At 40.8% G+C, this 26,033-nt stretch overlaps 1 protein-coding gene across 1 annotated transcript; it reads right to left on the minus strand.

The window, feature by feature from the left end:
- Positions 1-202: 202 nt before the first annotated feature.
- On the minus strand, positions 203-20,445 carry LOC133619288 (uncharacterized). Its single transcript, XM_061980248.1, has 3 exons — positions 20,143-20,445; positions 2,859-3,308; positions 203-1,397 (listed from the first exon to the last, which is right to left on the minus strand). The coding sequence occupies exons 1-3, from the start codon at positions 20,246-20,248 to the stop codon at positions 382-384; spliced, it is 1,572 nt and encodes a 523-aa protein (XP_061836232.1). The 5' UTR covers positions 20,249-20,445; the 3' UTR covers positions 203-381.
- Between the last annotated feature and the right edge of the window lie 5,588 nt (positions 20,446-26,033).

The raw sequence follows: 26,033 nt of genomic DNA on the forward strand, positions 1-26,033 counted from the left end.
GGCAACGCTCCAAGTCTGCCATGATTAAGTTAAATTTAAAGTGCCACTGATTGTCACACGTGTGGTGAGGCCGGGAATCATTTTTGGTGATTTAACCCCCAATTCCAACCCTTGATGCTGAGTGCCAAGCAGGGAGGTAATGGCTCCCCTTTTTATAGTCTTTGGTATGACTCGGCCGGGGTTTGAACTCACAACCTACCGATCTCAGGGTGGACACTCTAACCACTAGGCCACAGAGAAGACATTGGGTCGTGAGGAGATAACATGATGCTCCAGATAATCCCAATCCGTACGAAGACATCAGATAGTCGTGAAAGTTCTGTTGAGGAGGCTGGGCTTGGGTCACATGAGCAACATAGCACAATCTACAAAGCTGATTGGTTATTGTGTCTTGTGTGTCCTTAGGTGTTTTACTGCTTCTGAATTACGATTGAATCTTTTACCGCAGATTGAACAACTGAAGGTTTTTTCTCCCGTGTGTGTTTTCATGTGTCTAGTAAAATTACAGTGTATAGAAAAGCTCTTGCCGCAATCTGAACAGTTGAATGGTTTTTCTCCCGTGTGTGTTCGCATGTGCTGAGTCAAGTAGTTTTTCCGATAAAAGCTTTTCCCACAAACCGAACAATTATATTGATTCTCTCCTGTGTGTCTTCTCTTGTGTTCAATCAAGTTGCTCCTTAGAGAAAAGCTTTTGCCACAAACTGAACAATTAAATGGTTTTTCTCCTGTGTGTGTTCTCATGTGTTGAGTCAAATATGTGTTTCGAGTAAAGCTTTTACCACAAACTGAACAGTTAAAAGGTTTTAGTCCAGTGTGTGTCATTATGTGTAGAGTCACACCTCGTTTGGAAAAAAAGATTTTACTACAATGGGAGCAATTAAATGTTTTTTTTTCTGTGTGGGTTCTCATGTGTTCAGTCAAATAGTACTTTACAGGAAAACTTTTGTCACAAACTGAACAGTTAAAAGGCTCTTCACCTGAGTGTGTTCTCATGTGTTGAGTCAAATTACTTTTTCGAGAAAAGCTTTTAGCACAAACTGAGCAGGTGAAACCTTTTTTACCTCTCTGCTTTTTAGAAGCATCACCTTCACAGTCTGTTTCACTGCTCAAAGGTTCTTCAACCGCGTCTTCAGCCTCACTGTCTGATAGTGGAGTTAAGAGGTTGTCTACTTGTGGTTTCTCTTCATCATCTTCAGTCTTCACAGAGAGAATACTCAGTGGAAACTTGGTGTAATCAGCTTCCTCTCGTCCTAGAAGACACTCTCCCTCCTGAGTGATGCAGAGTTCCTCCTCTTCCTTTTTAATGCAGGGTGGTTGTGGAGTCTCCTGCTTCAAAGTGGAGCTCCCCCCTAACTGAGGGGTAAGTTCCTCTGGATCACCAAACAGCTGCTGGACGTCTGCAGGACACAAACAACGACAAACACGCTTTAGCTCAGACACAATCCATGTGGTGTTTCTCCTTGATTTGTTTAAAGGGGAACATTATCACCAGACCTATGTAAGCGTCAATATATACCTTGATGTTGCAAAAAAAAGACCATATATTTTTTTAACCGATTTCTGAACTCTAAATGGGTGAATTTTGGCGAATTAAACGCCTTTCTAATATTCGCTCTCAGAGCGATGACGTCCCAACGTGACGTCGCACCTGGAAGCAATCTGCCATTTTCTCAAACACTGAGTCAAATCAGCTCTGTTATTTTCCGTTTTTTCGACTGTTTTCCGTACCTTGGAGACATCATGCCTCGTCGGTGTGTTGTCGGAGGGTGTAACAACACGAACAGGGACGGATTCAAGTTGCACCAGTGGCCCAAAGATGCGAAAGTGGCAAGAAATTGGACGTTTGTTCCGCACACTTTACCGACGAAAGCTATGCTGCGACAGAGATGGCAAGAATGTGTGGATATCCTGCGACACTCAAAGCAGATGCATTTCCAACGATAAAGTCAAAGAAATCTGCCGCCAGACCCCCATTGAATCTGCCGGAGTGTGTGAGCAATTCAGGGACAAAGGACCTCGGTAGCATGGCAAGCAATGGCGGCAGTTTGTTCCCGCAGACGAGCGAGCTAAACCCCCTGGATGTCTTGGCTCACACTGTCCCGAAGATGATCAAGAGAAGAATATCGACCCTAGCTTCCCTGGCCTGCTGACATGAGGGTATGTCTACAGAATATATTAATTGATGAAAATTGGGCTGTCTGCACTCTCAAAGTGCATGTTGTTGCCAAATGTATTTCATATGCTGTAAACCTAGTTCATAGTTGTTAGTTTCCTTTAATGCCAAACAAACACATACCAATCGTTGGTTAGAAGGCGATCGCCGAATTCGTCCTCGCTTTCTCCCGTGTCGCTGGCTGTCGTGTCGTTTTCGTCGGTTTCGCTTGCATACGGTTCAAACCGATATGGCTCAATAGCTTCAGTTTCTTCTTCAATTTCATTTTCGCTACCTGCCTCCACACTACAACCATCCGTTTCAATACATGCGTAATCTGTTGAATCGCTTAAGCTGCTGAAATCCGAGTCTGAATCCGAGCTAATGTCGCTATAGCTTGCTGTTCTTTCCGCCATGTTTGTTTGTATTGGTATCACTATGTGACGTCACAGGAAAATGGACGGGTGTTTATAACGATGGTTAAAATCAGGCACTTTGAAGCTTTTTTTAGGGATATTGCGTGATGGGTAAAATTTTGAAAAAAACTTCGAATAATATAATAAGCCACTGGGAACTGATTTTTAATGGTTTTAACAATTCTGAAATTGTGATAATGTTCCCCTTTAACAATTTCTTCTGTATTTGGTCAAATGGCTCTTTTAAGTAAAGCTACTAGCACAAACTGAGCAGCTGAAATTGTTTTTACCTCTCTTCTTTTTAGAAGGTTCAGAGTGTCTGTTGTCAGTGTGAGTCCTCATATCACCTTCACAGTCTTTATCGCTGCTCAAAGGTTCTTCAACCTTCCTATCTGGTAGTTGAGCTAAGAGGTTGTCTGGTTGTGGTTTCTCTTCATCATCTTCAGTCTTCACAGAGAAGTCAACATCGTTTTCAACCTTACTATCTGATAGTGGAGCTAAGAGGTTGTCTAGTTGTGGTTTCTCTTCATCATCTTCAGTCTTCACAGAGAGAATAATCAGTGGCAACTTGGTGTAATCAGCTTCCTCTCGCCCTAGAAGACACTCTCCCTCCTGAGTGATGCAGAGTTCCTCCTCTTCCTTTTTAATGCAGGGTGGTTGTGGAGTCTCCTGCTTCAAAGTGGAGCTCCCCCCTAACTGAGGGGAAACTTCTTCTGGATGACCAATCAGCTGCTGGATCTCTGCGAGACACAAACAACACAAATACACTTAACACTGGATGTAGTGTTTCACGGCCATTATTTAATGCCTTGCTAGAGGATACTACAAACTAGAAGTGAGTAAAAAATGAATTAGGAGATAAATCGCAAAACTTGTAATTCTTCACAATATAATTATTCATTTTTAAGAAGTCGACATCAAAGAAGGGCAATACATTTGGAAAATGATCATTTGAATTACTTTGTTTTGTGACAGTTTGTCCAAATAATTATTACTGTCATCTAATGTACATACAGTATATACAACTTGTGTTTTAAGCTGTATTTTACATTTTTCAGTGAACTTTGTATAATATTAAAATATATCTCCTTGTCACAAAATCGCAATAGACTATTGTATCGTGACTTAAGTATCGTGATACATATTGTGTCGTGAAATACTTGCCAATTGCTTGGATTTTACTAACGTCATGTGTGGTTGTCAAGCTGACAACATTCTCAGTGGGTACTCGGCAGAGGTGGGTAGTAACGCGCTACATTTACTCCATTACATCCACTTGAGTAACTTTTGGGATAACTTCTAAGAGTAGTTTTAATGCAACATACTTTTACTTGAGTATATTTATAGAGAAGAAACGCTACTTTTACTCCGCTACTTTTATCTACATTCAGCTCGCTACTCGCTACTGATTTTTATCGATCTGTTAATGCACGCGTTGTTTGTTTTGGTTTGTCAGACAGACCTTCAAAGTAGGATCTATCGCATGCTGCGTTTCACCAAACAAATACAGTCACTGGTGACATTTTACTCCGTTTCACCAATCAAACAGAGCCAGGCGGTCACATGATTAACTGCACATAAAGTTTCAGCGGCAAACAACAACAACCTTAAGCTTACATGAACTCAACGTCAAATTTGAGGAAGCACATGGCGGTAAGTAACGTTAGTAGATATTTTGGCTGTCACCGTAGGCTGATGTTAGCTTCCCTGCTATGAATCACTGTCAAATGTACATCATGTGGGGACATTTATTAACGCACTTCAGCCTCATAGACAGACTAAGATACACACACTCACACGCACAGTCGCACACACCCACACGCCATACAAACACCAATCAGAAGTGCACAGTGTGTTCTCAGGTGCAGCCCACACCTATCAGTTTATGGTTTGCTTAAAGGCTAACTTGTTATTTTCTTTTGTAATCTCTGCCTACTGAGCCTATGGTGCTGTTAAGTTATTGTGGCTCAATTTGCCTTAAAGGGGAACATTATCACAACTTCAGAATGGTTAAAACCATTAAAAATCAGTTCCCAGTGGCTTATTATATTTTTCAAAGTTTTTTGCAAAATTTTACCCATCACGCAATATCCCTAAAAAAAGCTTCAAAGTGCCTGACTTTAACCATCGTTATATACACCCGTCCATTTTCCTGTGACGTCACATAGTGATGCCAACACAAACAAACATGGCGGAAAGAACAGCAAGCTATAGCGACATTAGCTCGGATTCAGACTCGGATTTCAGCGGCTTAAGCGATTCAACAGATTACGCATGTATTGAAACGGATGGTTGTAGTGTGGAGGCAGGTAGCGAAAACGAAATTGAAGAAGAAACTGAAGCTATTGAGCCATATCGGTTTGAACCGTATGCAAGCGAAACCGACGAAAACGACACGACAGCCAGCGACACGGGAGAAAGCGAGGACGAATTCGGCGATCGCCTTCAAACCAACTATTGGTATGTGTTTGTTTTTAAGTGTTGTAATGTTTTTAAGCTAAATTATTGGTAAACACAGTTTATGTATAATAATTTACATAAAACCGCGATACGTAAATTAAGTTTTCATCAATTAATATATTCTGTAGACATACCCTCATCCGCTTTCTTTTCCTGAAAGCTGATCTGTCCAGTTTTGGAGTTGATGTCAGCAGGCCAGGGAAGCTAGGGTCGATATTCTTCTCTTAATCATCTTCAGTGGCATAAGGGACGGTGTGAGCCAAGACATCCAAGGGGTTTAGCTCGCTCGACTGCGGGAACAAACTGCCGCCATTGCTTGCCGTGCTACCGAGGTCCTTTGTCCCTGAATTGCTTACACACTCCGGCAGATTCAATGGGGGTCTGGCGGCAGATTTCTTTGACTTTATCGTTGGAAATGCATCTGCTTTGAGTGTCGCAGGATATCCACACATTCTTGCCATCTCTGTCGTAGCATAGCTTTCGTCGGTAAAGTGTGCGGAACAAACGACTGACCATTTTCGTCGGCTTTCCCCACACCCTCGTATTTTGAACAACATTCGTCTAATTTCTTGCCACTTTCGCATCTTTGGGCCACTGGTGCAACTTGAATCCGTCCCTGTTGGTGTTGTTACACCCTCCGACAACACACCGACGAGGCATGATGTCTCCAAGGTACGGAAAACAGTCGAAAAAACGGAAAATAACAGAGCTGATTTGACTCGGTGTTTGAGAAAATGGCGGATTGCTTCCCGGTGCGACGTTACGTTGTGACGTCATCGCTCCGAGAGCGAATAACAGAAAGGCGTTTAATTCGCCAAAATTCACCCATTTAGAGTTCGGAAATCGGTTAAAAAAATATATGGTCTTTTTTCTGCAACATCAAGGTATATATTGACGCTTACATAGGTCTGGTGATAATGTTTCCCTTTAATTTTTTTTATGTTAATGTATTATTATTTAATTTATATTATTGTTTTAGTTGCTTAAGAGATATTCCTGGCTCTGAATTTGCTCATTGCTATTTTTATGTTTTTGTGCATTATTTGTTGCCGTCATCATTAAACGAACAGGTTACTCATCAGTTACTCAGTACTTGAGTAGTTTTTTCACAACATACTTTTTACTTTTACTCAAGTAAATATTTGGGTGACTACTCCTTACTTTTACTTGAGTAATACATCTCTAAAGTAACAGTACTCTTACTTGAGTACAATTTCTGGCTACTCTACCCACCTCTGGTACCCGGTGCCATTTAGCCTTTCTCGAAGAAAAAAGGCCCTATGCTTGTGTTTTCGTCTGAATGAATCGTTCAAATTGCAAAAGAAGACTTCCTCATACCTGCCAACTTTTGAAATCAGAAAAACCTAGTAGCCAGGGTCCAGGGGTTGCAGGCCCCGGTAGGTCCAGGACAAAGTCCTGGTGGGGGGTTCAGCTTCGCCCCCCCGACGCAAAATGATTATTAGCATTCAGACAGGTTAAAATGTTGCTAAAACCATCACTTTTCTATCAGTCACAGTGACTTTTCAAAACAAAAATATTACAGCAAAAATCATATGGGTTGATTGACATGTTTATTCTGTAAGCTAACTTCAATAGTTTGAAATTATTTTGACAGTTAATGCCAGTTATCCTGTCAACCTTTCACAAGACTTCAATTTGTTAATTGAAAGTATGAACAGTATAAACACTTTTTACAGTAAACAAATGGTAAAACAGTACTAAACAATTCCATTAAAAAAAAAATTGGTGTCATTAACTTTCTGTCCAAGCTTGTATAATCTACTGCCTTGTTCAATTGTAAAAAATATTCTGTGCCTAAAATTCACATTTCTATCACAATTATCATACTGTAAACATGGTAAGCTAACTTCATTAAAATTAATAGTCCTGTCAATTGCATGGAATTACAATTCAAATGTAATTTTTTTGTAAGCCTTTCAAAAGAATTCAAAATATGAAAAATTTATGAAAATTAATTTAAGCCATCAGACACTTGAAAAGTGGCACATCACATCTCTAATGTAATCATTTTAACTTTTCAACAGAAATAGCACTGCAAAAATATTAAGGACATACTTCTGTATTTTGGTAGTTATGCTGTCAACATTTAACAAGATTTCTTCAACTTGGACTTGAAAGCATAAATAGTATAAACACTTTTAACAGTATAACAGTACTAAACAATTCCAATAGGTGTCATTACCTTTTTGTGGCTAAAATCCAAATGTATCCAAAGAATCTGTTTGGGTGACGAAAAACGTTGAAAGTTTTCCACTTGTATCGCTAGCAACGGCATTAGACTCGTGTTTTTTTGTCCCAACGTGGTCTTTTACATCGCTAATTCCTCCGTGTCCGATCGAAAAATCTTGTCTGCACAAGGTGCAATTCGCGTAGTTTTCACCCTTTTTGGAACGGATAATTATTCCCGGATAGGCTTTTGAATATTCTTCACGGAATGACTGCAGTTTTCTTTTCGGTTTAAGACTCGTTTGCGATTTTTCTCCGGCTGATTTCATGATCATTCGCTCGTTTGGAAACAATGGCAACTGGTGCCTCGGGCTTGGCAGCGGTGCTATAAATAGCCTCGCGCATGGCATTCGGAATGGCTCGATAGGAAGTTACGGGAAGCAGTGTCGATTGTCATTGTTGTTACGCGATTTCGTGAATAAAACTTAAAAAAAAAAAATTTTTTTTAATTAATGAAAAACCGTATTTTTTATCACTGCAACCGTAACCCGGAATAGGTTGATGAAAACCGTACTAATTACGGGAAAACCGGAGTAGTTGGCAGGTTTGCTTCCTTGTGAGGTAATTAAAAAGGGGGGAAGAGTGCAAGATTTTACGAAACGACTAGAAAAGCAACACACTCTCCAGTCCAAGGGAGCAGAGTGGAAAATGCACACGTTTGCAGTGATCCCTTCATTAAAGATTTGTTTTATACACTTGCAACATTTACTATTTCCCATTTAAGTAATATATTGATATTATTTGTATTTCTTAAAGACATGTTTGCAGCGAGTGTTTTGAAAAAGCACCAACTCGGCAAGTCTAAACATCCATCCATCCATCCATTTTCTACCGCTTCTCCCTTTTGGGGTCGCGGGGGGTGCTGGAGCCTATCTCAGCTGCATTTGGGTGGAAGGCGGGGTACACCCTGGATAAGTCGCCACCTCATCACAGGGCCAACACAGATAGACAGACAACATTCACACACTAGGGCCAATTTAGTGTTGCCAATCAACCTATCCCCAGGTGCATGTCTTTGCAAAAGAAAGCAAATGTGAGCAAAACCTAAAAGAGTACCAAAGGTAGGGATGTCCCGATCCGATATTTGGATCCAGATCCAGTTTAAAAAAAAACTCTGTTCTGTGTTTTCCAACGCACCGATTTAAATAATACATTCCACTTTTCTGCTGCTCCCTAATTTCCGTTCCGCATTTTCCAGCACACCTTCAACACATCCACACAGGTCTGTGGATTCTCACGCAGTTGCTTTTAGCTGCTGGCATTACACGACAGGCTCTTCTCACTCTTTCCTGTGTCTCCCTCTCACAGACAGCGAGCGCACCTTCTTACACACGTCACATACTGTCACGACATACGTCACATACTGTCACGTCATACGTCACATACGTATACGCCCTCTCCCAGCAGAGAGCGAGGTAGCAGCATGGCTAACGTTAGCTGTGATGCTAGCGCAGCCGCTAAGGTGCGCTCCTGCTCAAGCGTCCTCTGCGCACGGCAAATCTATGCCACGCACAAAATCAAAAATAAAAATAAGCGCATAACAATTTTCGACACACGGGCACGACAGAGAAAACAGTTTTCGTCATCATTGTTCAAATATTGTAAGGTCTGTCGAGACACTTATCTCCATTCGGTGCCACACGTCCACACCATCGCCGAGGCAAACATTTCCACATCAACACCGTATGAAAAAAATAGTGATTTTTTTGTTGTTGTGATTTCCCTCTCTGCATGAAAGTTTAAAAGTAGCATATATTAATGCAGTATGAAGAAGAATGTTTTAATGTAGACATGCAAGCCTTGAAAGAAAATTTTGAAAATCAAGACTACATTTCCTGCAAATGGGTGCATTTCTACCCTATATTTTAACTTTAGATTTATTCTCATATCAAACTCTTTTGGCTGTCTTTTTGACACTTACATCCGGCGCCCCCCTCCACACCCTGGATTATACATAATGTAAATAATTCAATGTGATTATCTTGTGTGATGACTGTATTATGATGATAGTATATATCTGATAGTATATATATCTGTATCATGAATCAATTTAAGTGGACCCCGACTTAAACAAGTTGAAAAACTTATTCGGGTGTTACCATTTAGTGGTCAATTGTACGGAATATGTACTTCACTGTGCAACCTACTAATAAAAGTCTCAATCAATCAATCAAAACACATAGAATCATCATACTGCTGTGATTATATGCATCAAGTGTTCATTCAAGGCTAAGGCAAAATATCGAGATATATATCGTGTATTGCAATATGGCCTTAAAATATCGCAATATTAAAAAAAGGCCATATCGCCCAGCCCTTGTTTCAATGATGCCATTTCTGTTATGTATAATTTTGTCTATTTTGTGTTTATCCTTGAATAAACAGGTCAGTTTCTTGTTACCAACCATTGTGTATTATTCAAACTCCCCTAATTCAGCTGGCTAGTTGTTATCAAGAGTACTAAAACCCTTTTCAACATGATTCTGACAACTAAGTAGGCTAAATAACTTTAAACTTTAATACCGTATTTTCCGCACCATAAGGCGCCCTGGATTAAAAGCCGCGCCTTCAATGAACGGCATATTTCAAAACTTTGTCCACCTATAAGCCGCCCGGTGTTGTAAGCCGCATCTAACTGCGCTAAAGGAATGTCAAAAAAAACAGTCAGATAGGTCAGTCAAACTTTAATAATATATTAAAAACCAGCGTTCTAACAACTCTGTTCACTCCCAAAATGTACGCAAATGTGCAATCACAAACATAGTAAAATTCAAAATAGTGCAGAGCAATAGCAACATAATGTTGCTCGAACGTTAATGTCACAACACACAAAATAAACATAACGCTCACTTTCTGAAGTTATTCTTCATTCATAAATCCCTCGAATTATTCTCCTTCGTTGTCCGAATTGAAAAGTTGGGCGAATGTGGGATCCAAAATGTCGTCTGGCGCTGTCTCCCTGTCTCGGTGAACGTCACGTGTGTTCGCCTTCTGTCATCCACTGTTCCCACGCAGTTAGCAGTCTAGCTTCGAATGCCCTGTTGACACCAATATCTAGCGGCTGGAGGTCTTTTGTCAATCCACCCGGAATGACGGCGAGTATTGAATTAAGCGCGTAAGCGTGTCTCTTAATGTGATGTTATGAGCTAGCAAATATAACAACTACACTACCCAGCATGCAACGATAGTGACGAGCATGCGCGGTAGCCCTGAGAAGCGTTGTTGTATGCTGGCAGTTAGAATGTGGTTATGAGCACGCTGTGAGTAAACGTTGAGAACTCAGTTAACACGCCTCGTCTGCATTATTTATAATTAGACAGACAACACACTTAATAGGAGCCATTTTGGGGTCTTTACATAAACACACAAATGGAAATGAAACGTCACATATCCCAGCATGCACCGCGCGCTTCTTCTACGGGGGAAAAAGATGGCGGCTGTTTACCGAAGTTGCGAGACCGAAACTTTATGAAAATTAATCTTAATATTTATCCATATATAAAGCGCACCGGGTTATAAGGCGCACTGTCAGCTTTTGAGAAAATTTGTGGTTTTTAGGTGCGCCTTATAGTGCGGAAAATACGGTACATGCTCGGATAGGCCATTATCGGTCAGTATCGGTATCGGTCAGTATCGGTATTGGATCGGAAGTGCAAAAACAATATCGGTATCGGACCGGAAGTGCAAAAACCTGGATCGGGACATCCCTAACCAAAGGCAGCAATCATAAATAAAACATTCAGCACAAATGTTGACATCTATAGTTATATTTTGATAGAGATGGGATAAACACGTGACTCGTAACTGGCACAAACATCAGTAGACATAATGTTAAATCATGAAATACAAACTTACCTGAGCAAAAACGATGCATATTTATCCGGGAGAGTCTTGATATCAATGTCCTTGACCCAGCTACACACAAACAAGTTGTAGACCTCCATGCTTTTCTAAGTTTTCACCTGTTTTGTTGTGTAGAATGATGTCTGGAGCACAATAGTTCGATATGTCTGAGAACACGACCGACGTATAATCCTTGATATCACTCGACAAATCTTTTTTTTGATAAAGTAAAGTGATCTATTCCACTCCATATCTGCTTTTTGCAGGAAGATTTAAGCCTCTTTTGTACTCAGATCGCACGCTGCTTGCTGTAAAACAGCCATTTTGGCTTCGTTGACCACCATTGGTTTTTAATTCCGGAAAGAAGTCACGTGTCGGAATAAAAGCAATTTTCAGCATCGGGCTGTACGATTATAGAAACCCCGTTTCCATATGAGTTGGGAAATTGTGTTAGATGTAAATATAAACGGAATACAATGATTTGAAAATCATTTTCAACCCATATTCAGTTGAATATGCTACAAAGACAACATATTTGATGTTCAAACTGATAAACTTTTTTTGTTGTTGCAAATAATCATTAACTTTAGAATTTGATGCCAGCAACACGCGACAAAGAAGTTGGGAAAGGTGGCAATAAATACTGATAAAGTTGAGGAATGCTCATCAAACCCTTATTTGGAACATCCCACAGGTGAACAGGCAAATTGGGAACAGGTGGGTGCCATGATTGGGTATAATAGTAGATTCCATGAAATGCTCAGTCATTCACAAACAAGGATGGGGCGAGGGTCACCACTTTGTCAACAAATGCGTGAGCAAATTGTTGAACAGTTTAAGAAAAAACAGCTATTGCAAGGAATTTAGGGATTTCACCATCTACGGTCCGTAATATCATCAAAGGGTTCAGAGAATCTGGAGAAATCACTGCACGTAAGCAGCTAAGCCCGTGACCTTCGATCCCTCAGGCTGTACTGCATCAACAAGTAACATCAGTGTGTAAAGGATATCACCACATGGGCTCAGGAACACTTCAGAAACCCACTTTCAGTAACGACAGTTGGTCGCTACATCTGTAAGTGCAAGTTAAAACTCTCCTATGCAAGGCGAAAACCGTTTATCAACAACACCCAGAAACGCCGTCTGCTTCGCTGGGCCTGAGCTCATCTAAGATGGACTGATACAAAGTGGAAAAGGGTTCTGTGGTCTGACGAGTCCACATTTCAAATTGTTTTTGGAAACTGTGAACGTCGTGTCCTCCGGACCAAAGAGGAAAAGAACCATCCGGATTGTTATAGGCGCAAAGTTGAAAAGTCAGCATCTGTGATGGTATGGGGGTGTATTAGTGCCCAAGACATGGGTAACTTACACATCTGTGAAGGCGCCATTAATGCTGAAAGGTACATACAGCTTTTGGAGCAACATATGTTGCCATCCAAGCAACGTTACCATGGACGCCCCTGCTTATTTCAGCAAGACAATGCCAAGCCACGTGTTACATCAACGTGGCTTCATAGTAAAAGAGTGCGGGTACTAGACTGGCCTGCCTGTAGTCCAGACCTGTCTCCCATTGAAAATGTGTGGCGCATTATGAAGCCTGAAATAGCACAACGGAAACCCCCGGACTGTTGAACAACTTAAGCTGTACATCAAGCAAGGATGGGAAAGAATTCCACCTGAGAAGCTTAAAAAATGTGTCTCCTCAGTTCCCAAATGTTTACTGAGTGTTGTTAAAAGGAAAGGCCATGTAACACAGTGGTGAACATGCCCTTTCTCAACTACTTTGGCACGTGTTGCAGTCATGAAATTCTAAGTTAATTATTATTTGCAAAAAAATAAACAGATTTTATGAGTTTGAACATCAAATATGTTGTCTTTGTAGTGCATTCAATTGAATATGGGTTGAAAAGGATTTGCAAATCATTGTATTCCGTTTATATTTACATCTAACACAATTTCCCAACTCATATGGAAACAGGGTTTGTAGAAACTAATCACAATGATTTTAATTGATATTGAACTCACGATTAAGTATTTATTGTACAGTACCACCAAAACTCTGCTTTAAATAAAACCTAAAGAACAACCAGATATGCAGTACAGGCCAAAAGTTTGGACACACCTTCTCGTTCCAATGCGTTTTCTTTATTTTCATGACTACCGTATTTTCCGCACTATAAGGCGCACCGGATTATTAGCCGCACCTTCTATGAATTACATATTTCATAATTTTGTCCACCAATAAGCCGCCCCGGACTATAAGCCGCGCCTACGCTGCGCTAAAGTGAATGTCAAAAAAACGCTGCGCTAAAGTGAATGTCAAAAAAACAGTCAGATAGTTCAGTCAAACTTTAATAATATATTGAAAACCAGCGTTCTAACAACTCTGTCCCAAAATGTACGCAAATGTGCAATCACAAACATAGTAAAATTCAAAATGGTGTAGAGCAATAAATAGCAACATAATGTTGCTCGAACGTTAATGTCACAACACACAAAATAAACATAGCGCTCACCTTCTGAAGTTATTCTTCATTCGTAAATCCTTCGAATTCTTCGTCTTCGGTGTCCGAATTGAAAAGTTGCGCAAGCGTGGGATCCAAAAATGGCCGGCTCCGCCTCGTCGAAGTCATCGGATTCAGTGTCGCTGTTGTTGTGCAGCAGTTCTGTGAATCCTGCCTTCCGGAAAGCTCGGACCACAGTTGTGACCGAAACTATCTGCCCAGGCATTTACGATCCACTGGCAGATGTTGGCGTATGTCGACCGGCGCTATCTGCCCGTCTTAGTGAAGGTGTGTTCGCCTTCGGAGCTGTGTGAAAAAAGCCACCCGGCCTCTTCGCGTAAACTTCCCTTAACCACTCGCTCATCTTTTCTTCATCCATCCATCCCTTCGAGTTAGCTTTTATGATGACGCCGGCTGGAAAGGTCTCTTTTGGCAAGGTCTTCCTTTTGAATATCACCATGGGAGGAAGTTTCTGGCCATTAGCATGGCAAGCTAGAACCACAGTGAAGGACGACTTCTCATTCCCTGTGGTGCGAATATTCACCGTACGTGCTCCCGTTCCACAGGAATATCAGTTGCTGTGAAATACGGTAGTAATCCGTGTGCGGATGGAGAGATTGCGTCTTTTTATGAACCGGATCGCTTAGTAGGAGCCATTTTGTGGTCTTTACAGATGTAAACAGGAAATGAAACGTACGGTGATATCCGCGCGTTTTTTCTTCTTCTTCCGGGGGCGGGTAGAAGAAGAAACGCTTCCTGTTCTATGGGGGCGGATGCTTTCCTTGGCGGTTGCTTGCGTAGAAGAAGAAGCGCTTCCTGTTCTACCGGGAAAAAAGATGGCGGCTGTTTACCGAAGTTGCGAGATCGAAACTTTATGAAAATGAATCGTAATAAAGCGCACCGGGTTATAAGGCGCACTGTCAGCTTTTGAGAACATTTGTGGTTTTTAGGTGCGCCTTATAGTGCGGAAAATACGGTATTTACATTGTAGATTGTCACATCACAACTATGAATGAACACATGTGGAGTTATGTACTTAACAAAAAAAAGTGAAATAACGGAGAACATGTTTTATATTCTAGATTCTTCAAAATAGCCACCCTTTGCTCTGATTGCTGCTTTGCACACTCTTGGCATTCTCTCCACGAGCTTCAAGAGGTAGTCACCTGAAATGGTTTTTACTTCACAGGTGTACACAACAAGTAAAATAGTAATAGTGACAACCATCAATTACAAATAATAGCAATATGAAAAAACTGCTGTTTTTCTTAGGAATTAATTCTTCCTCTACAGGTAAAAGCCAGTAAATTAGAATATTTTGAAAAACTTGATTTATTTCAGTAATTGCATTCAAAAGGTGTAACTTGTACATTATATTTATTCATTGCACACAGACTGATGCATTCAAATGTTTATTTCATTTAATTTTGATGATTTGAAGTGGCAACAAATGAAAATCCAAAATTCCGTGTGTCACAAAATTAGAATATTGTGTAAGGCTAATACAAAAAAGGGATTTTTAGAAATGTTGGCCAACTGAAAAGTATGAAAATGAAAAATATGAGCATGTACAATACTCAATACTTGGTTGGAGCTCCTTTTGCCTCAATTACTGCGTTAATGCGGCGTGGCATGGAGTCGATGAGTTTCTGGCACTGCTCAGGTGTTATGAGAGCCCAGGTTGCTCTGATAGTGGCCTTCAACTCTTCTGCGTTTTTGGGTCTGGCATTCTGCATCTTCCTTTTCACAATACCCCACAGATTTTCTATGGGGCTAAGGTCAGGGGAGTTGGCGGGCCAATTTAGAACAGAAATACCATGGTCCGTAAACCAGGCACGGGTAGATTTTGCGCTGTGTGCAGGCGCCAAGTCCTGTTGGAACTTGAAATCTCCATCTCCATAGAGCAGGTCAGCAGCAGGAAGCATGAAGTGCTCTAAAACTTGCTGGTAGACGGCTGCGTTGACCCTGGATCTCAGGAAACAGAGTGGACCGACACCAGCTGGACTGCTGCTGAGTGGTCCAAAGTCATGTTTTCTGACGAAAGCAAATTTTGCATTTCCTTTGGAAATCGAGGTCCCAGAGTCTGGAGGAAGACAGGAGAGGCACAGGATCCACGTTGCCTGAAGTCTAGTGTAAAGTTTCCACCATCAGTGATGGTTTGGGGTGCCATGTCATCTGCTGGTGTCGGTCCACTCTGTTCACCTTTTGAATGCAATTACTGAAATAAATCAAGTTTTTCAAAATATTCTAATTTACTGGCTTTTACCTGTATTTGTTACCAGATTTGCACCTTCTTTCTCTCGTATTACCACTCGCACCACTCCGCTAGCATCACAGCTAACGTTACCCATGCTGCTACCTGTCTGCTCCGCGAGGGCGTACGACGCGACAGTATGTGGCGTACGTAAGAAGGTGTGCTTGTTTTATGTCTCTGTGAGAAGGAGAGACAAGAAAGAGGGAGAAGAGCCTGTAGTGCAGACCTGGGCATTCGGCGGCCCGCCGGCCCTTTGTGCGTCCCTGTCCGGCTCGCGTGAGGCCAATCATAAATTACAAAATAAATTTTAAAAAGTATCTATGTCGAGTGTGCAATACAACGGTGCTGCTTTTGTTTTGAAAAGCGTTATTTGTATTACTTCCGTGTGAGTGAATGTGAACAGCGGCAATCACAAATTACAAAATAAAGTTTAAAAAAACATTTATGTCGTGCGTGCAATACAACTGTGTTGTTTTTATTTTGAAAATTGTTATTTATGGACGTATGTGCGGGTGTAACCTGTGAGTGAAGGTGCACAGCGACAAGTGATGCACAGTTCCTCCCGAGATGTCAGCTCACGCTAAAAAGAGAAAAGTTGATGACGAATGGTGTGTTTCCAACAAGACATGGACTGCCAAGTATTTCTTTACAGAAATTAAAGGTAAAGCCGTGTGCTTAATTTGTGGTACACAGGTTGCTGTGTTTAAAGAATATCATTTGAATCGCCACTACATGACGAAGCACGAGGAAAAATACCAGAATCTGTCCGACGAAGCGCGCGCAAGGGAGACTGATGCGTTGATGGTAAAACTGCAAACTCAACAAGGACTTTTTGCCAAATTTCACACCCCCAGAGATGCAGCTGTCAGGACAAGTTCCGTCACTTCACACAAAATCGCCAGAAAAAGTAAGGCGTTTTCTGACGGAGAGTTTATACAGGAGTGCTTATTGGATTCTGTTGCGTTGATATGCCCGGAAACTTGGGAGCTTCAGCTGAAGAACAGAACAGCCGACTTTGACTGTTTTTCGCTGGCTTTGGATGAGAGCTGCGATGTACGTGACACCGCCCAGCTGCTCATCTTCTTACGTGGGATAACGGCTGACTTTCAAATCACGGAGGAGCTGGCAGCCATGCAGTCAATTTAAAGGGACAACCACAGGTAATGACTTGTTCACATAGGTAAATGCGTGTTTGGACATGTTGGGACTGAAATGGGACAAGCTGGCAGGTGTGACAACAGATGGTTGTCCAAATCTGACGGGGAAAAATGTTGGACTTTTAAAGAGGATGCAGGATGAACTTTAAATTAACCCTGTGCAGAAATTGACATTTTTGCATTGTATTATACATCAGAAAGTGTAGTAGACAGTGTTAAAAATAAAACCATCAAAAGCCATCTGCTTTTGTATAAAGTTAAGTTAGGTTAAATTAAATTACTATTATTATTTATCTTACGGTATATCAAAAATAATATTGAGCAAAATTTAATTGAAATATTGTCGTTGTGGCCCTCCAGCAGTGCTCGGGTTGCTCATGCGGCCCCCGGTAAAAATGAATTGCCCACCCATGCTGTAGTGCAGGGGTCGGGAACCTTTTTGGCTGAGAGAGCCATGAAAGCCAAATATTTTCAAATGTATTTCCGTGAGAGCCATATAGTATTTTTTTTAACACTGAATACAACTCAATGTGTGCATTTTTAAGTAAGACCAACATTTTTTGAGTATAATAAGTCTCTTATTCTTTTTAATGACATTGTTATTCTGAAGTTAACCAATAATAAATAAAATACTTCTTACCATTAATGAACAGGTGTGGAAGAAAACGGATTGATGGATTAAAATGCATGAGAATGTTTTATATTCTGAACGTTATTTTTAACACTGTGATTACCAGCGGAATTATTCATTACTTATCGTGTTAAGCAATGTCAGCTAAGATTTATCTGAGAGCCAGATACAGTCATCAAAAGAGCCACACCTGGCTCTAGAGCCATAGGTTCCCTACCCCTGCTGTAGTGTAATGCCAGCAGCTAAAAGCAACTGCGTGAGAATGTATACTCGAATATCACGATATAATTTTCTATATTGCACAGAGACAAACCCGCGATATATCCAGTATATTTCATATATCGCCCAGTCCAAGTTGAAGTATACAATTATATTTTGACTTTTTTTGCAATACAAGAGAATGTGTTTTTTTAACAATACCTATTTTTAATATCTTAAGTGCCTAACATTGAAATATCCCCCAAAATGCTTTGTAATAACAGACCCCCAAATAAATTCAACCGGTTTAATTTGATAACTTTCTTTGACTTATTTAATGAGCTGTGACACTTGTGGAGAACTTCCCAATCAAAAGTTGACAGTAATCATACTTGCCAACCTTGAGACCTCCGATTTCGGGAGGTGGGGGGTGGGGGCGTGGTCGGGGTGGGGCGGGGGCGTGGCTAAGAGGGGAGGAGTACCGTATATTTACAGCTAGAATTCACCAAGTCAAGTATTTTATATATATATATATATATATATATATATATATATATATATATATATAGAACAAGGATGGACAATTCAACCCTTAACTCAACAATGAGTAGATGAGTGTTATGTGTGTGTATATGTGTAAATAAATGAACACTGAAATTCAAGTATTTCTTTTATTTATATATATATATATATATATATATATATATATATATATATATATATATATATATATATATAGCTAGAATTCACTGAAAGTCAAGTATTTCATATATATATATATATATATATATATATATATATATATATATATGAAATACTTGACTTTCAGTGAATTCAAGTATTTATTTTATTTATATATATATATATATATATATATATATATATATATATATATATATATATATATATATATATATATATATATATATATATATATATATATATATATATATAAATAAAAGAAATACTTGAATTTCAGTGTTCATTTATTTACACATATACACACACATAACACTCATCTACTCATTGTTGAGTTAAGGGTTGAATTGTCCATCCTTGTTCTATTCTCTGTCACTATTTTTCTAACCATGCTGAACACCCTTTCGCAGGTACCCAGAAAGGTTTCGAGTACCACCAAAAAAACTGAATCTCTGAAGACAGTATAAAAATCTGTGTTAAAGGTGTACAAATACTGTTTGTATAATAAGCATGTTATTGTTTACAAATGAGGGTTAAGAGTTCAGCACTAAAAAAAAAAAGAAAGAATGTGGCTTAAGTACAGTTTTTTAATTGAGCTGCTGCATTTTTTGGTTGGGTTGTTTATTTATTTTGAGTAACTTCTACATTTCTAAAAGGGGAGGAATGTAATAGAGTGATCTATGTTTGTCTGTTGCCATCTCCTGGTGAATGTTGGCTATAGCGTACTGGGGTTACTTTTTGGTTGGCCAACGATTTACGCAGTGTTGCGCACCTGACGTCAAGTGTGTGAGTCTGTTCTGAAGTCTACAGTAAAGAGACGTACTTTATCACCTCGCCTGGTTATTGCCTCCAACTCAATATATTACAACAACATTGCTGTTTACGGCAGACAAACTGCTTTACGGTAGAATAAAACATGACTGCTGTTGCTGTGTGTTGTTATCGCGCTGGGAGGACGTTAATGAAACTGCCTAACAATAAACCCACATAAGAAACCAAGAACTCGCCCTCGATCATTCTACAGTTATAACGTGTTTGGGCAGGCACGCTGTTTATATTGTGGGAAAGCGGACGTGAATACAGGCTGTTGACACGTCACTTTGACAGTCACTCAGGTCCGCATGGAGCTGGAGGGGGCGTGGCTTCCAGCTTCCGCCTGAATTTCGGGAGATTTTCGGGAGAAAATTTGTCCCGGGGGGTTTTCGGGAGAGGCGCTGAATTTCGGGAGTCTCCCGGAAAATCCGGGAGGGTTGGCAAGTATGACAGTAATCATATTATTATTCTTCTTTGGTCCAGCAAGCAGGATGTTCTTCTCTTCACACACTGCACATCTCTTACTCTTCCCCCAAATCTCTTCTTTCACATCATTATTTTCTTTACACAAGCGCTTGTTTTGCTCTTCCACTTTCTTCATTTGACTTTTGCATTCTTTCATCTCCTCTGATGTGAACTCCACTGCCTTCTTCAAGCTAACAATCATGGCGGCTCTTTCTTTACATTCTTCAACAAGGTCGGCTCATTTAGACTTTAAGGGCTTGAAATTCAAATAGCTTTCAAATGACAAAACTTCAACTCACTCACCTTCATCTTTCGTCTTTATCTCCGTTGGTGATTTGCTGGAAGTTGATTCTCTTTCATGTTCTCTTTTAGCCGACGTCGCCATCTTAGCATAGCAGTAGTCGTCCATCTTCTATCACGTCTTCAATCTTCACTTCACATAACACTCCATCTTTCCAAACTCAAATGTTGTTTTCGTAGACTTAAGGCAATATTTATCGTGAAGTATTTGCTGCAGTATTCGAATCAATAATGTTTTAAGATCGTAATTGTGAAACTCCACCAGAAAGTTAGAAACGCTCAGTCCGCCATCTTGCTCTTTTCGCTTTGTCACTGCTCATCGATGTGCGCATGCGCCGGATGGCAGCAACTTCCGTTCCCGACTTTTCTTTTTTTACGCTTAAAAATTCTGACTAATAATTTGTTTACTTCCATCCATTGATTTTCTACCACTTCCCCCTCCCGGCTTACATTTTGTAAAACTAGACTCCAAAAAAGTATTGGAAACATTATTAGTGAGTGCATAGCATACTTGCCAACCCTCCCGGATTTTCCGGGAGACTCCCGAAATTCATCGCCTCTCCCGAAAACCTCCCGGGACAAATTTTCTCCCGAAAATCTCCCGAAATTCAGGCTGAGCTGGAAGCCACGCCCCCTCCAGCTCCATGCGGACCTGAGTGACGTCAGGTGCGCAACACCACGTAAATTGTTGGCCAACCAAAAAGTAACTCCAGTATGCTATAGCCAACATTCACCAGGAGATGGCAACAGACAAACATAGATCACTCTATTACATTCCTCCCCTTTTAGAAATGTATAGAAGTTACTCAAAATAAATAAACAACCCAACCAAAAAATGCAGCAGCTCAATTAAAAAACTGTACTTAAGCATATTCTTTTCTTTTTTTTTTAGTACTGAACTCTTAACCCTCATTTGTAAACAATAACATGCTTATTATACAAACAGTATTTGTACACCTTTAACACAGATTTTTATACTGTCTTCAGAGATTCAGTTTTTTTGGTGGTACTCGAAACCTTTCTGGGTACCTGCGAAAGGGTGTTCAGCATGGTTGGAAAAATAGTGACAGAGAATAGAACAAGGATGGACAATTCAATCCTTAACTCAACAATGAGTAGATGGGTGTTATGTGTGTGTATATGTGTAAATAAATGAACACTGAAATTCAAGTATTTCTTTTATTTATATATATACATATATATATAATAAAATAAATATATATATATATAGCTAGAATTCACTGAAAGTCAATTATTTCTTATATATATATATATATATATATATATATATATATATATATATATATATATATATATATATATATATATATATATATATATATATGAAATACTTGACCTGGTGAATTCTAGCTGTAAATATACTCCTCCCCTCTTAGCCCCGCCCCCAACCCCGCCCCCGCCAGACCACGCCCCCCATCCCCCACCTCCCGAAATCGGAGGTCTCAAGGTTGGCAAGTATGGTGCAAAGGCGCTGTCACGCCAAATTTCTTCCCCCTACAAAAACCTTCCCACCCCATTTACTTCCAGGGTCATTTCCTCTTACGTCATTTCCTCTTACGTCATTGACAGCGATCGATTGAATCCAAATCTCCTGAAAATGATGGTGTCACTGAATGACATTTGTCTTTATCTTTCCCAGGGGACTTATGTCAAACACCAGCAGGCTTCGAAAAATTCCAGGCGGAGTGTTAGGGCCGCTGCTGGGAACTTCTGTCTTCGTGGTAACGTGCAAAAAATATTAATTAATAGATAATGCTGTTAAATGTCTGTACTTCAACATTATTGTTGAAACCATTTCACTAATATTAATCATACTTGCCAACCCTCCCGAATTTTCCGGGAGACTCCCGAAATTCAGCGCCTCTCCCGAAAACCTCCCGGGACAAATATTCTCCCGAAAATCTCCCGATTTTCAGCCGGAGCTGGAGGCCACGCCCCCTCCAGCTCCATGCGGACCTGAGTGAGGACAGCCTTTTTTCACGACGGGAGGACAACAAGGTGACAAGAACTAAATCATCCAGACTAGAGACAAATTGTAATATTATGTTTATCTTACCTAAAAATAAATATATTTATTAATTAAAAAAAAAAAAAATACATTTTTACTATATTTTGCTAAAAACATCAACATTAATTGTATTTTTTTTGTTGTATTTTTTCTGACTCCTTATTACATCCAACATATTTGAAATAATTAATTTTATATTATCATAATAATTCATTTAAAATGACCATATTTAATTATTAAAATAATTGCTTGTTTATCAACAACTTTAGCATTTTATTCATTACATTTTGAAGCTCTCAGAAGCCAAGTTATGTTATATTCCTTAAGATTTATTTATGCAAGTTTGAAGTATCAATTATCCAAACACAGTTTTGTTTGCATATTTTCATATATATATATATATATATATATATATATATATATATATATATATGTATGAAATACTTGACTTGGTGAATTCTAGCTGTCAATATACTCCCCCCTCTTAACCACGCCCCCAACCACGCCCCAACCCACCCCGACCACGCCCCCCAACCTCCACCCCCCCCACCTCCCGAAATCGGAGCTCTCAAGGTTGGCAAGTATGATATTAATTAATATGTAATACTGTTAAATGTCTGTACTTTAAATCAACATTATTGTTGAAACCATTTCACTACAATATTGTGTGTGCTGCTGTCCTGTGTCAAAGCCGAATTAAATGTTATCGATCGCTGTCAATGACGTAAGAGGAAATGACGTAAGTAATAGGAAATGGCGTAAGAGGAAATGACACCGGAAGTAAATAGGTGGGGGAAGGTTTTTGTAGGGGGAAGAAATTTGGCGTGACAGCTCGTATCCCGTGCGAGCACCCACGGACTAGTGACGTGCAGTCACTAGAGGCAGGTGAGGCGGGGTCTCACGTGCCATCATGGAAAGAAAAAAAATATAAAAAGAAAAATAAATAATTGAATTGTTATATGTATCCAGTGATTATACTATAACGTTATTTTCCATTTAACTTCACCAGTTTTAGATTATTTTTATTCAAAATCGCTGAGTTTTCACATTTGCCGTTCAAATACTGAGAAGAGACTTGCGGTGAGTCAGCAGCCAGTTGTGCCTCACCATGGATTGCGCAATGACTCGGCTAACTGCTGGCCTGCTGTGCAGTGAGACCGTATTGCTATGTGAATTAAAATTATACATTTCCATAGTTTAGTTAGCTGAGGTATATAATGTACAGTGTATTTTGTCAACAACTGTATGTGTGTAACGTATTGTCCGTGGCACGGACAATGCCGAGCACCCACTTTCAATCTTTAAAATCATTTTTCCATCCATCCATCTTATCCGAGGTCGGGTCGCGGGGGCAGCAGCCTAAGCAGGAAAGCCCAGACTTCCCTCTCCCCAGCCACTTCGTCCAGCTCTTCCCGGGGTATCCCGAGGCGTTCCCAGGCCATCCAGGAGACATAGTCTTCCCAACGTGTCCTGGGTCTTCCCCGTGGCCTCCTGCCGGTCAGATGTGCCCTAAACAGCTCCCTAGGGAGGCGTTCGGGTGGCATCCTGAGCAGATGCCTGAACCACCTCATCTGGCTCCTCTCCATGTGGAGGAGCAGCGGCTTTACTTTGAGCTCCCCCCGGATGGCAGAGCTTCTCACCCTATCTCTAAGGGAGAGACCCGCCACCCGGCGGAGGAAACTCATTTGGGCCGCTTGTACCCGTGATCTTGTCCTTTCGGTCATAACCCAAAGCTCATGACCATAGGTGAGGATGGAAACGTAGGTCGACCTGTAAATTGAGAGATTTGCCTTCCGGCTCAGCTCCTTTTTCACCACAACGGATCGATAAAATCCTTTTTGAAAATTCAATCCTAGTGTTGTTCATTTTGGTCCATTTCGCAATATAAAAAAGTCATAAATCATATAATCTATAACCATCATAACCTAACCAAAATGTTATTGTGTCTGATAATTCCCAAATGACACAATCATCTTGCCTTTGAACACATTATACAAAAAGCCAATGAAGCGCATACTTAGTCAACAGCCATACATGTCACACTAAGGGTGGCAGTATGAACAACGCCAACACTGTCATAAACATGTGCCATGTAGTGAAACCACACTAAACAACAATGACAAACACATTTTGGAAGAATATTTGCACCGCAACGCAACGTAAACACTACAGAACAAATTCCCAGAATTACAATTACAATATAAACAAACGCCATTGGTGGGTCTACACCTAACATCCACTGTAATGATACCACGTACAATACCGTATTTAGTCGATACTACTATGAGTACATCCATATTTTTTAACATCACAAAATCTTATTTCGTTTTTTTTTAATATATATATTATGTTTATAAAGTCAGGAAATATGTCCCTGGACACATGAGGACTTTGAATATGACCAATGTATGATCCTGTAACTACTTGGTATCGGATCGATACCCAAATTTGTGGTATCATCCAAAAGTAACGTAAAGTATCAAACAACAGAAGAATAAGTGATTATTACATTTTAACAGAAGTGTAAATAGAACATGTTGAAACAGAAAATAAGCAGATATTAACAGTAAATGAACAAGTAGATTAATCATTCATTTTCTACCACTTGTCCTTAATAATGTTGACAAAATAATAGGTGTAAAAATGACACAATATGTTACTGCATATGCCTGCAGACTAATTAGGAGTCTTTGTTTGTTTACTTACTACTAAAAGACAAGTTGTCTAGTATGTTCACTATTTTATTTAAGGACAAACTTGCAATAATAAACATATGTTTAATGTACCCTAAGATTTTTTTGTTAAAATAAAGCCAATAATTTTTTGTGGTCTCCTCTCTGAGCTGCCACCTTAACGTGGTAGAGGAGTTTGCGTGTCCCAATGATCCTAGGAGCTATGTTGTCCGGGGGCTTCCATGCCCCCTGGTAGGGTCTCCCAAGACAAACAGGTCCTAGGTGAGGGATCAGACAAAGAGCAGCTCGAAGACTTCTATGGAAATGCAAGAACCGAGACTCAGATTTCCCTCGCCCGGACGCGGGTCACCGGGGCCCCCCTCCGGAGCCAGGCCCGGAGTTGGGGCACGATGGCGAGCGCCTGGTGGCCGGGCCTGTCCCCATGGGGCCCGGCCGGGCACAGCCCGAAGAGGCAACGTGGGTCCCCCCTCCAATGGGCTCACCACCCATAGCAGGGGCCATAGAGGTCAGGTGCAATGTGAGCTGGGCGGTAGCCGAAGGCAGGGCACTTGGCGGTCCGATCCTCGGCTACAGAAGCTAGCTCTTGGGACGTGGAACGTCACCTCGCTGGGGGGGAAGGAGCCTGAGCTAGTGCGCGAGGTAGAGAAGTTCCGGTTGGATATAGTCGGACTCACCTCGACGCACAGCAAGGGCTCTGGAACCAGTTCTCTCGAGAGGGGCTGGACTCTCTTCCACTCTGGCGTTGCCAGCAGTGAGAGGCGACGGGCTGGGGTGGCAATTCTTGTTGCCCCCCGGCTCAGAGCCTGCATGTTGGAGTTCAACCCGGTGGACGAGAGGGTAGCTTCCCTCCGCCTTCGGGTGGGGGGACGGGTCCTGACTGTTGTTTGCGCTTACGCGCCAAACAGCAGCTCAGAGTACCCACCCTTTTTGGATTCACTCGAGGGAGTACTTGAGAGTGCTCCCCCGGGTGATTCCCTCGTTCTACTGGGGGACTTCAACGCTCATATTGGCAACGACAGTGAAACCTGGAGAGGCGTGATTGGGAAGAATGGCCGCCCGGATCTGAACCCAAGTGGTGTTTTGTTATTGGACTTTTGTGCCCGTCACGGATTGTCCATAACGAACACCATGTTCAAGCATAAGGGTGTCCATATGTGCACTTGGCACCAGGA

Source organism: Nerophis lumbriciformis, linkage group LG20 (assembly GCF_033978685.3).
Source record: "Nerophis lumbriciformis linkage group LG20, RoL_Nlum_v2.1, whole genome shotgun sequence".
Taxonomy (NCBI): domain Eukaryota; kingdom Metazoa; phylum Chordata; class Actinopteri; order Syngnathiformes; family Syngnathidae; genus Nerophis; species Nerophis lumbriciformis.

What these genes read in the sequence shown, in the direction of transcription:
- LOC133619288 (XM_061980248.1), bottom strand. Translation starts at nt 20,248, where the DNA reads ATGGACGACTACTGCTATGCTAAGATGGCGACGTCGGCTAAAAGAGAA. An exon ending in GATAAAGACGAAAGATGAAG is followed by an intron (nt 3,309 to 20,142) that starts GTGAGTGAGTTG and finishes TGTGTCTCGCAG; the next exon opens with AGATCCAGCAGCTGATTGGT. An exon ending in ACCTTCTAAAAAGAAGAGAG is followed by an intron (nt 1,398 to 2,858) that starts GTAAAAACAATT and finishes TGTGTCCTGCAG; the next exon opens with ACGTCCAGCAGCTGTTTGGT.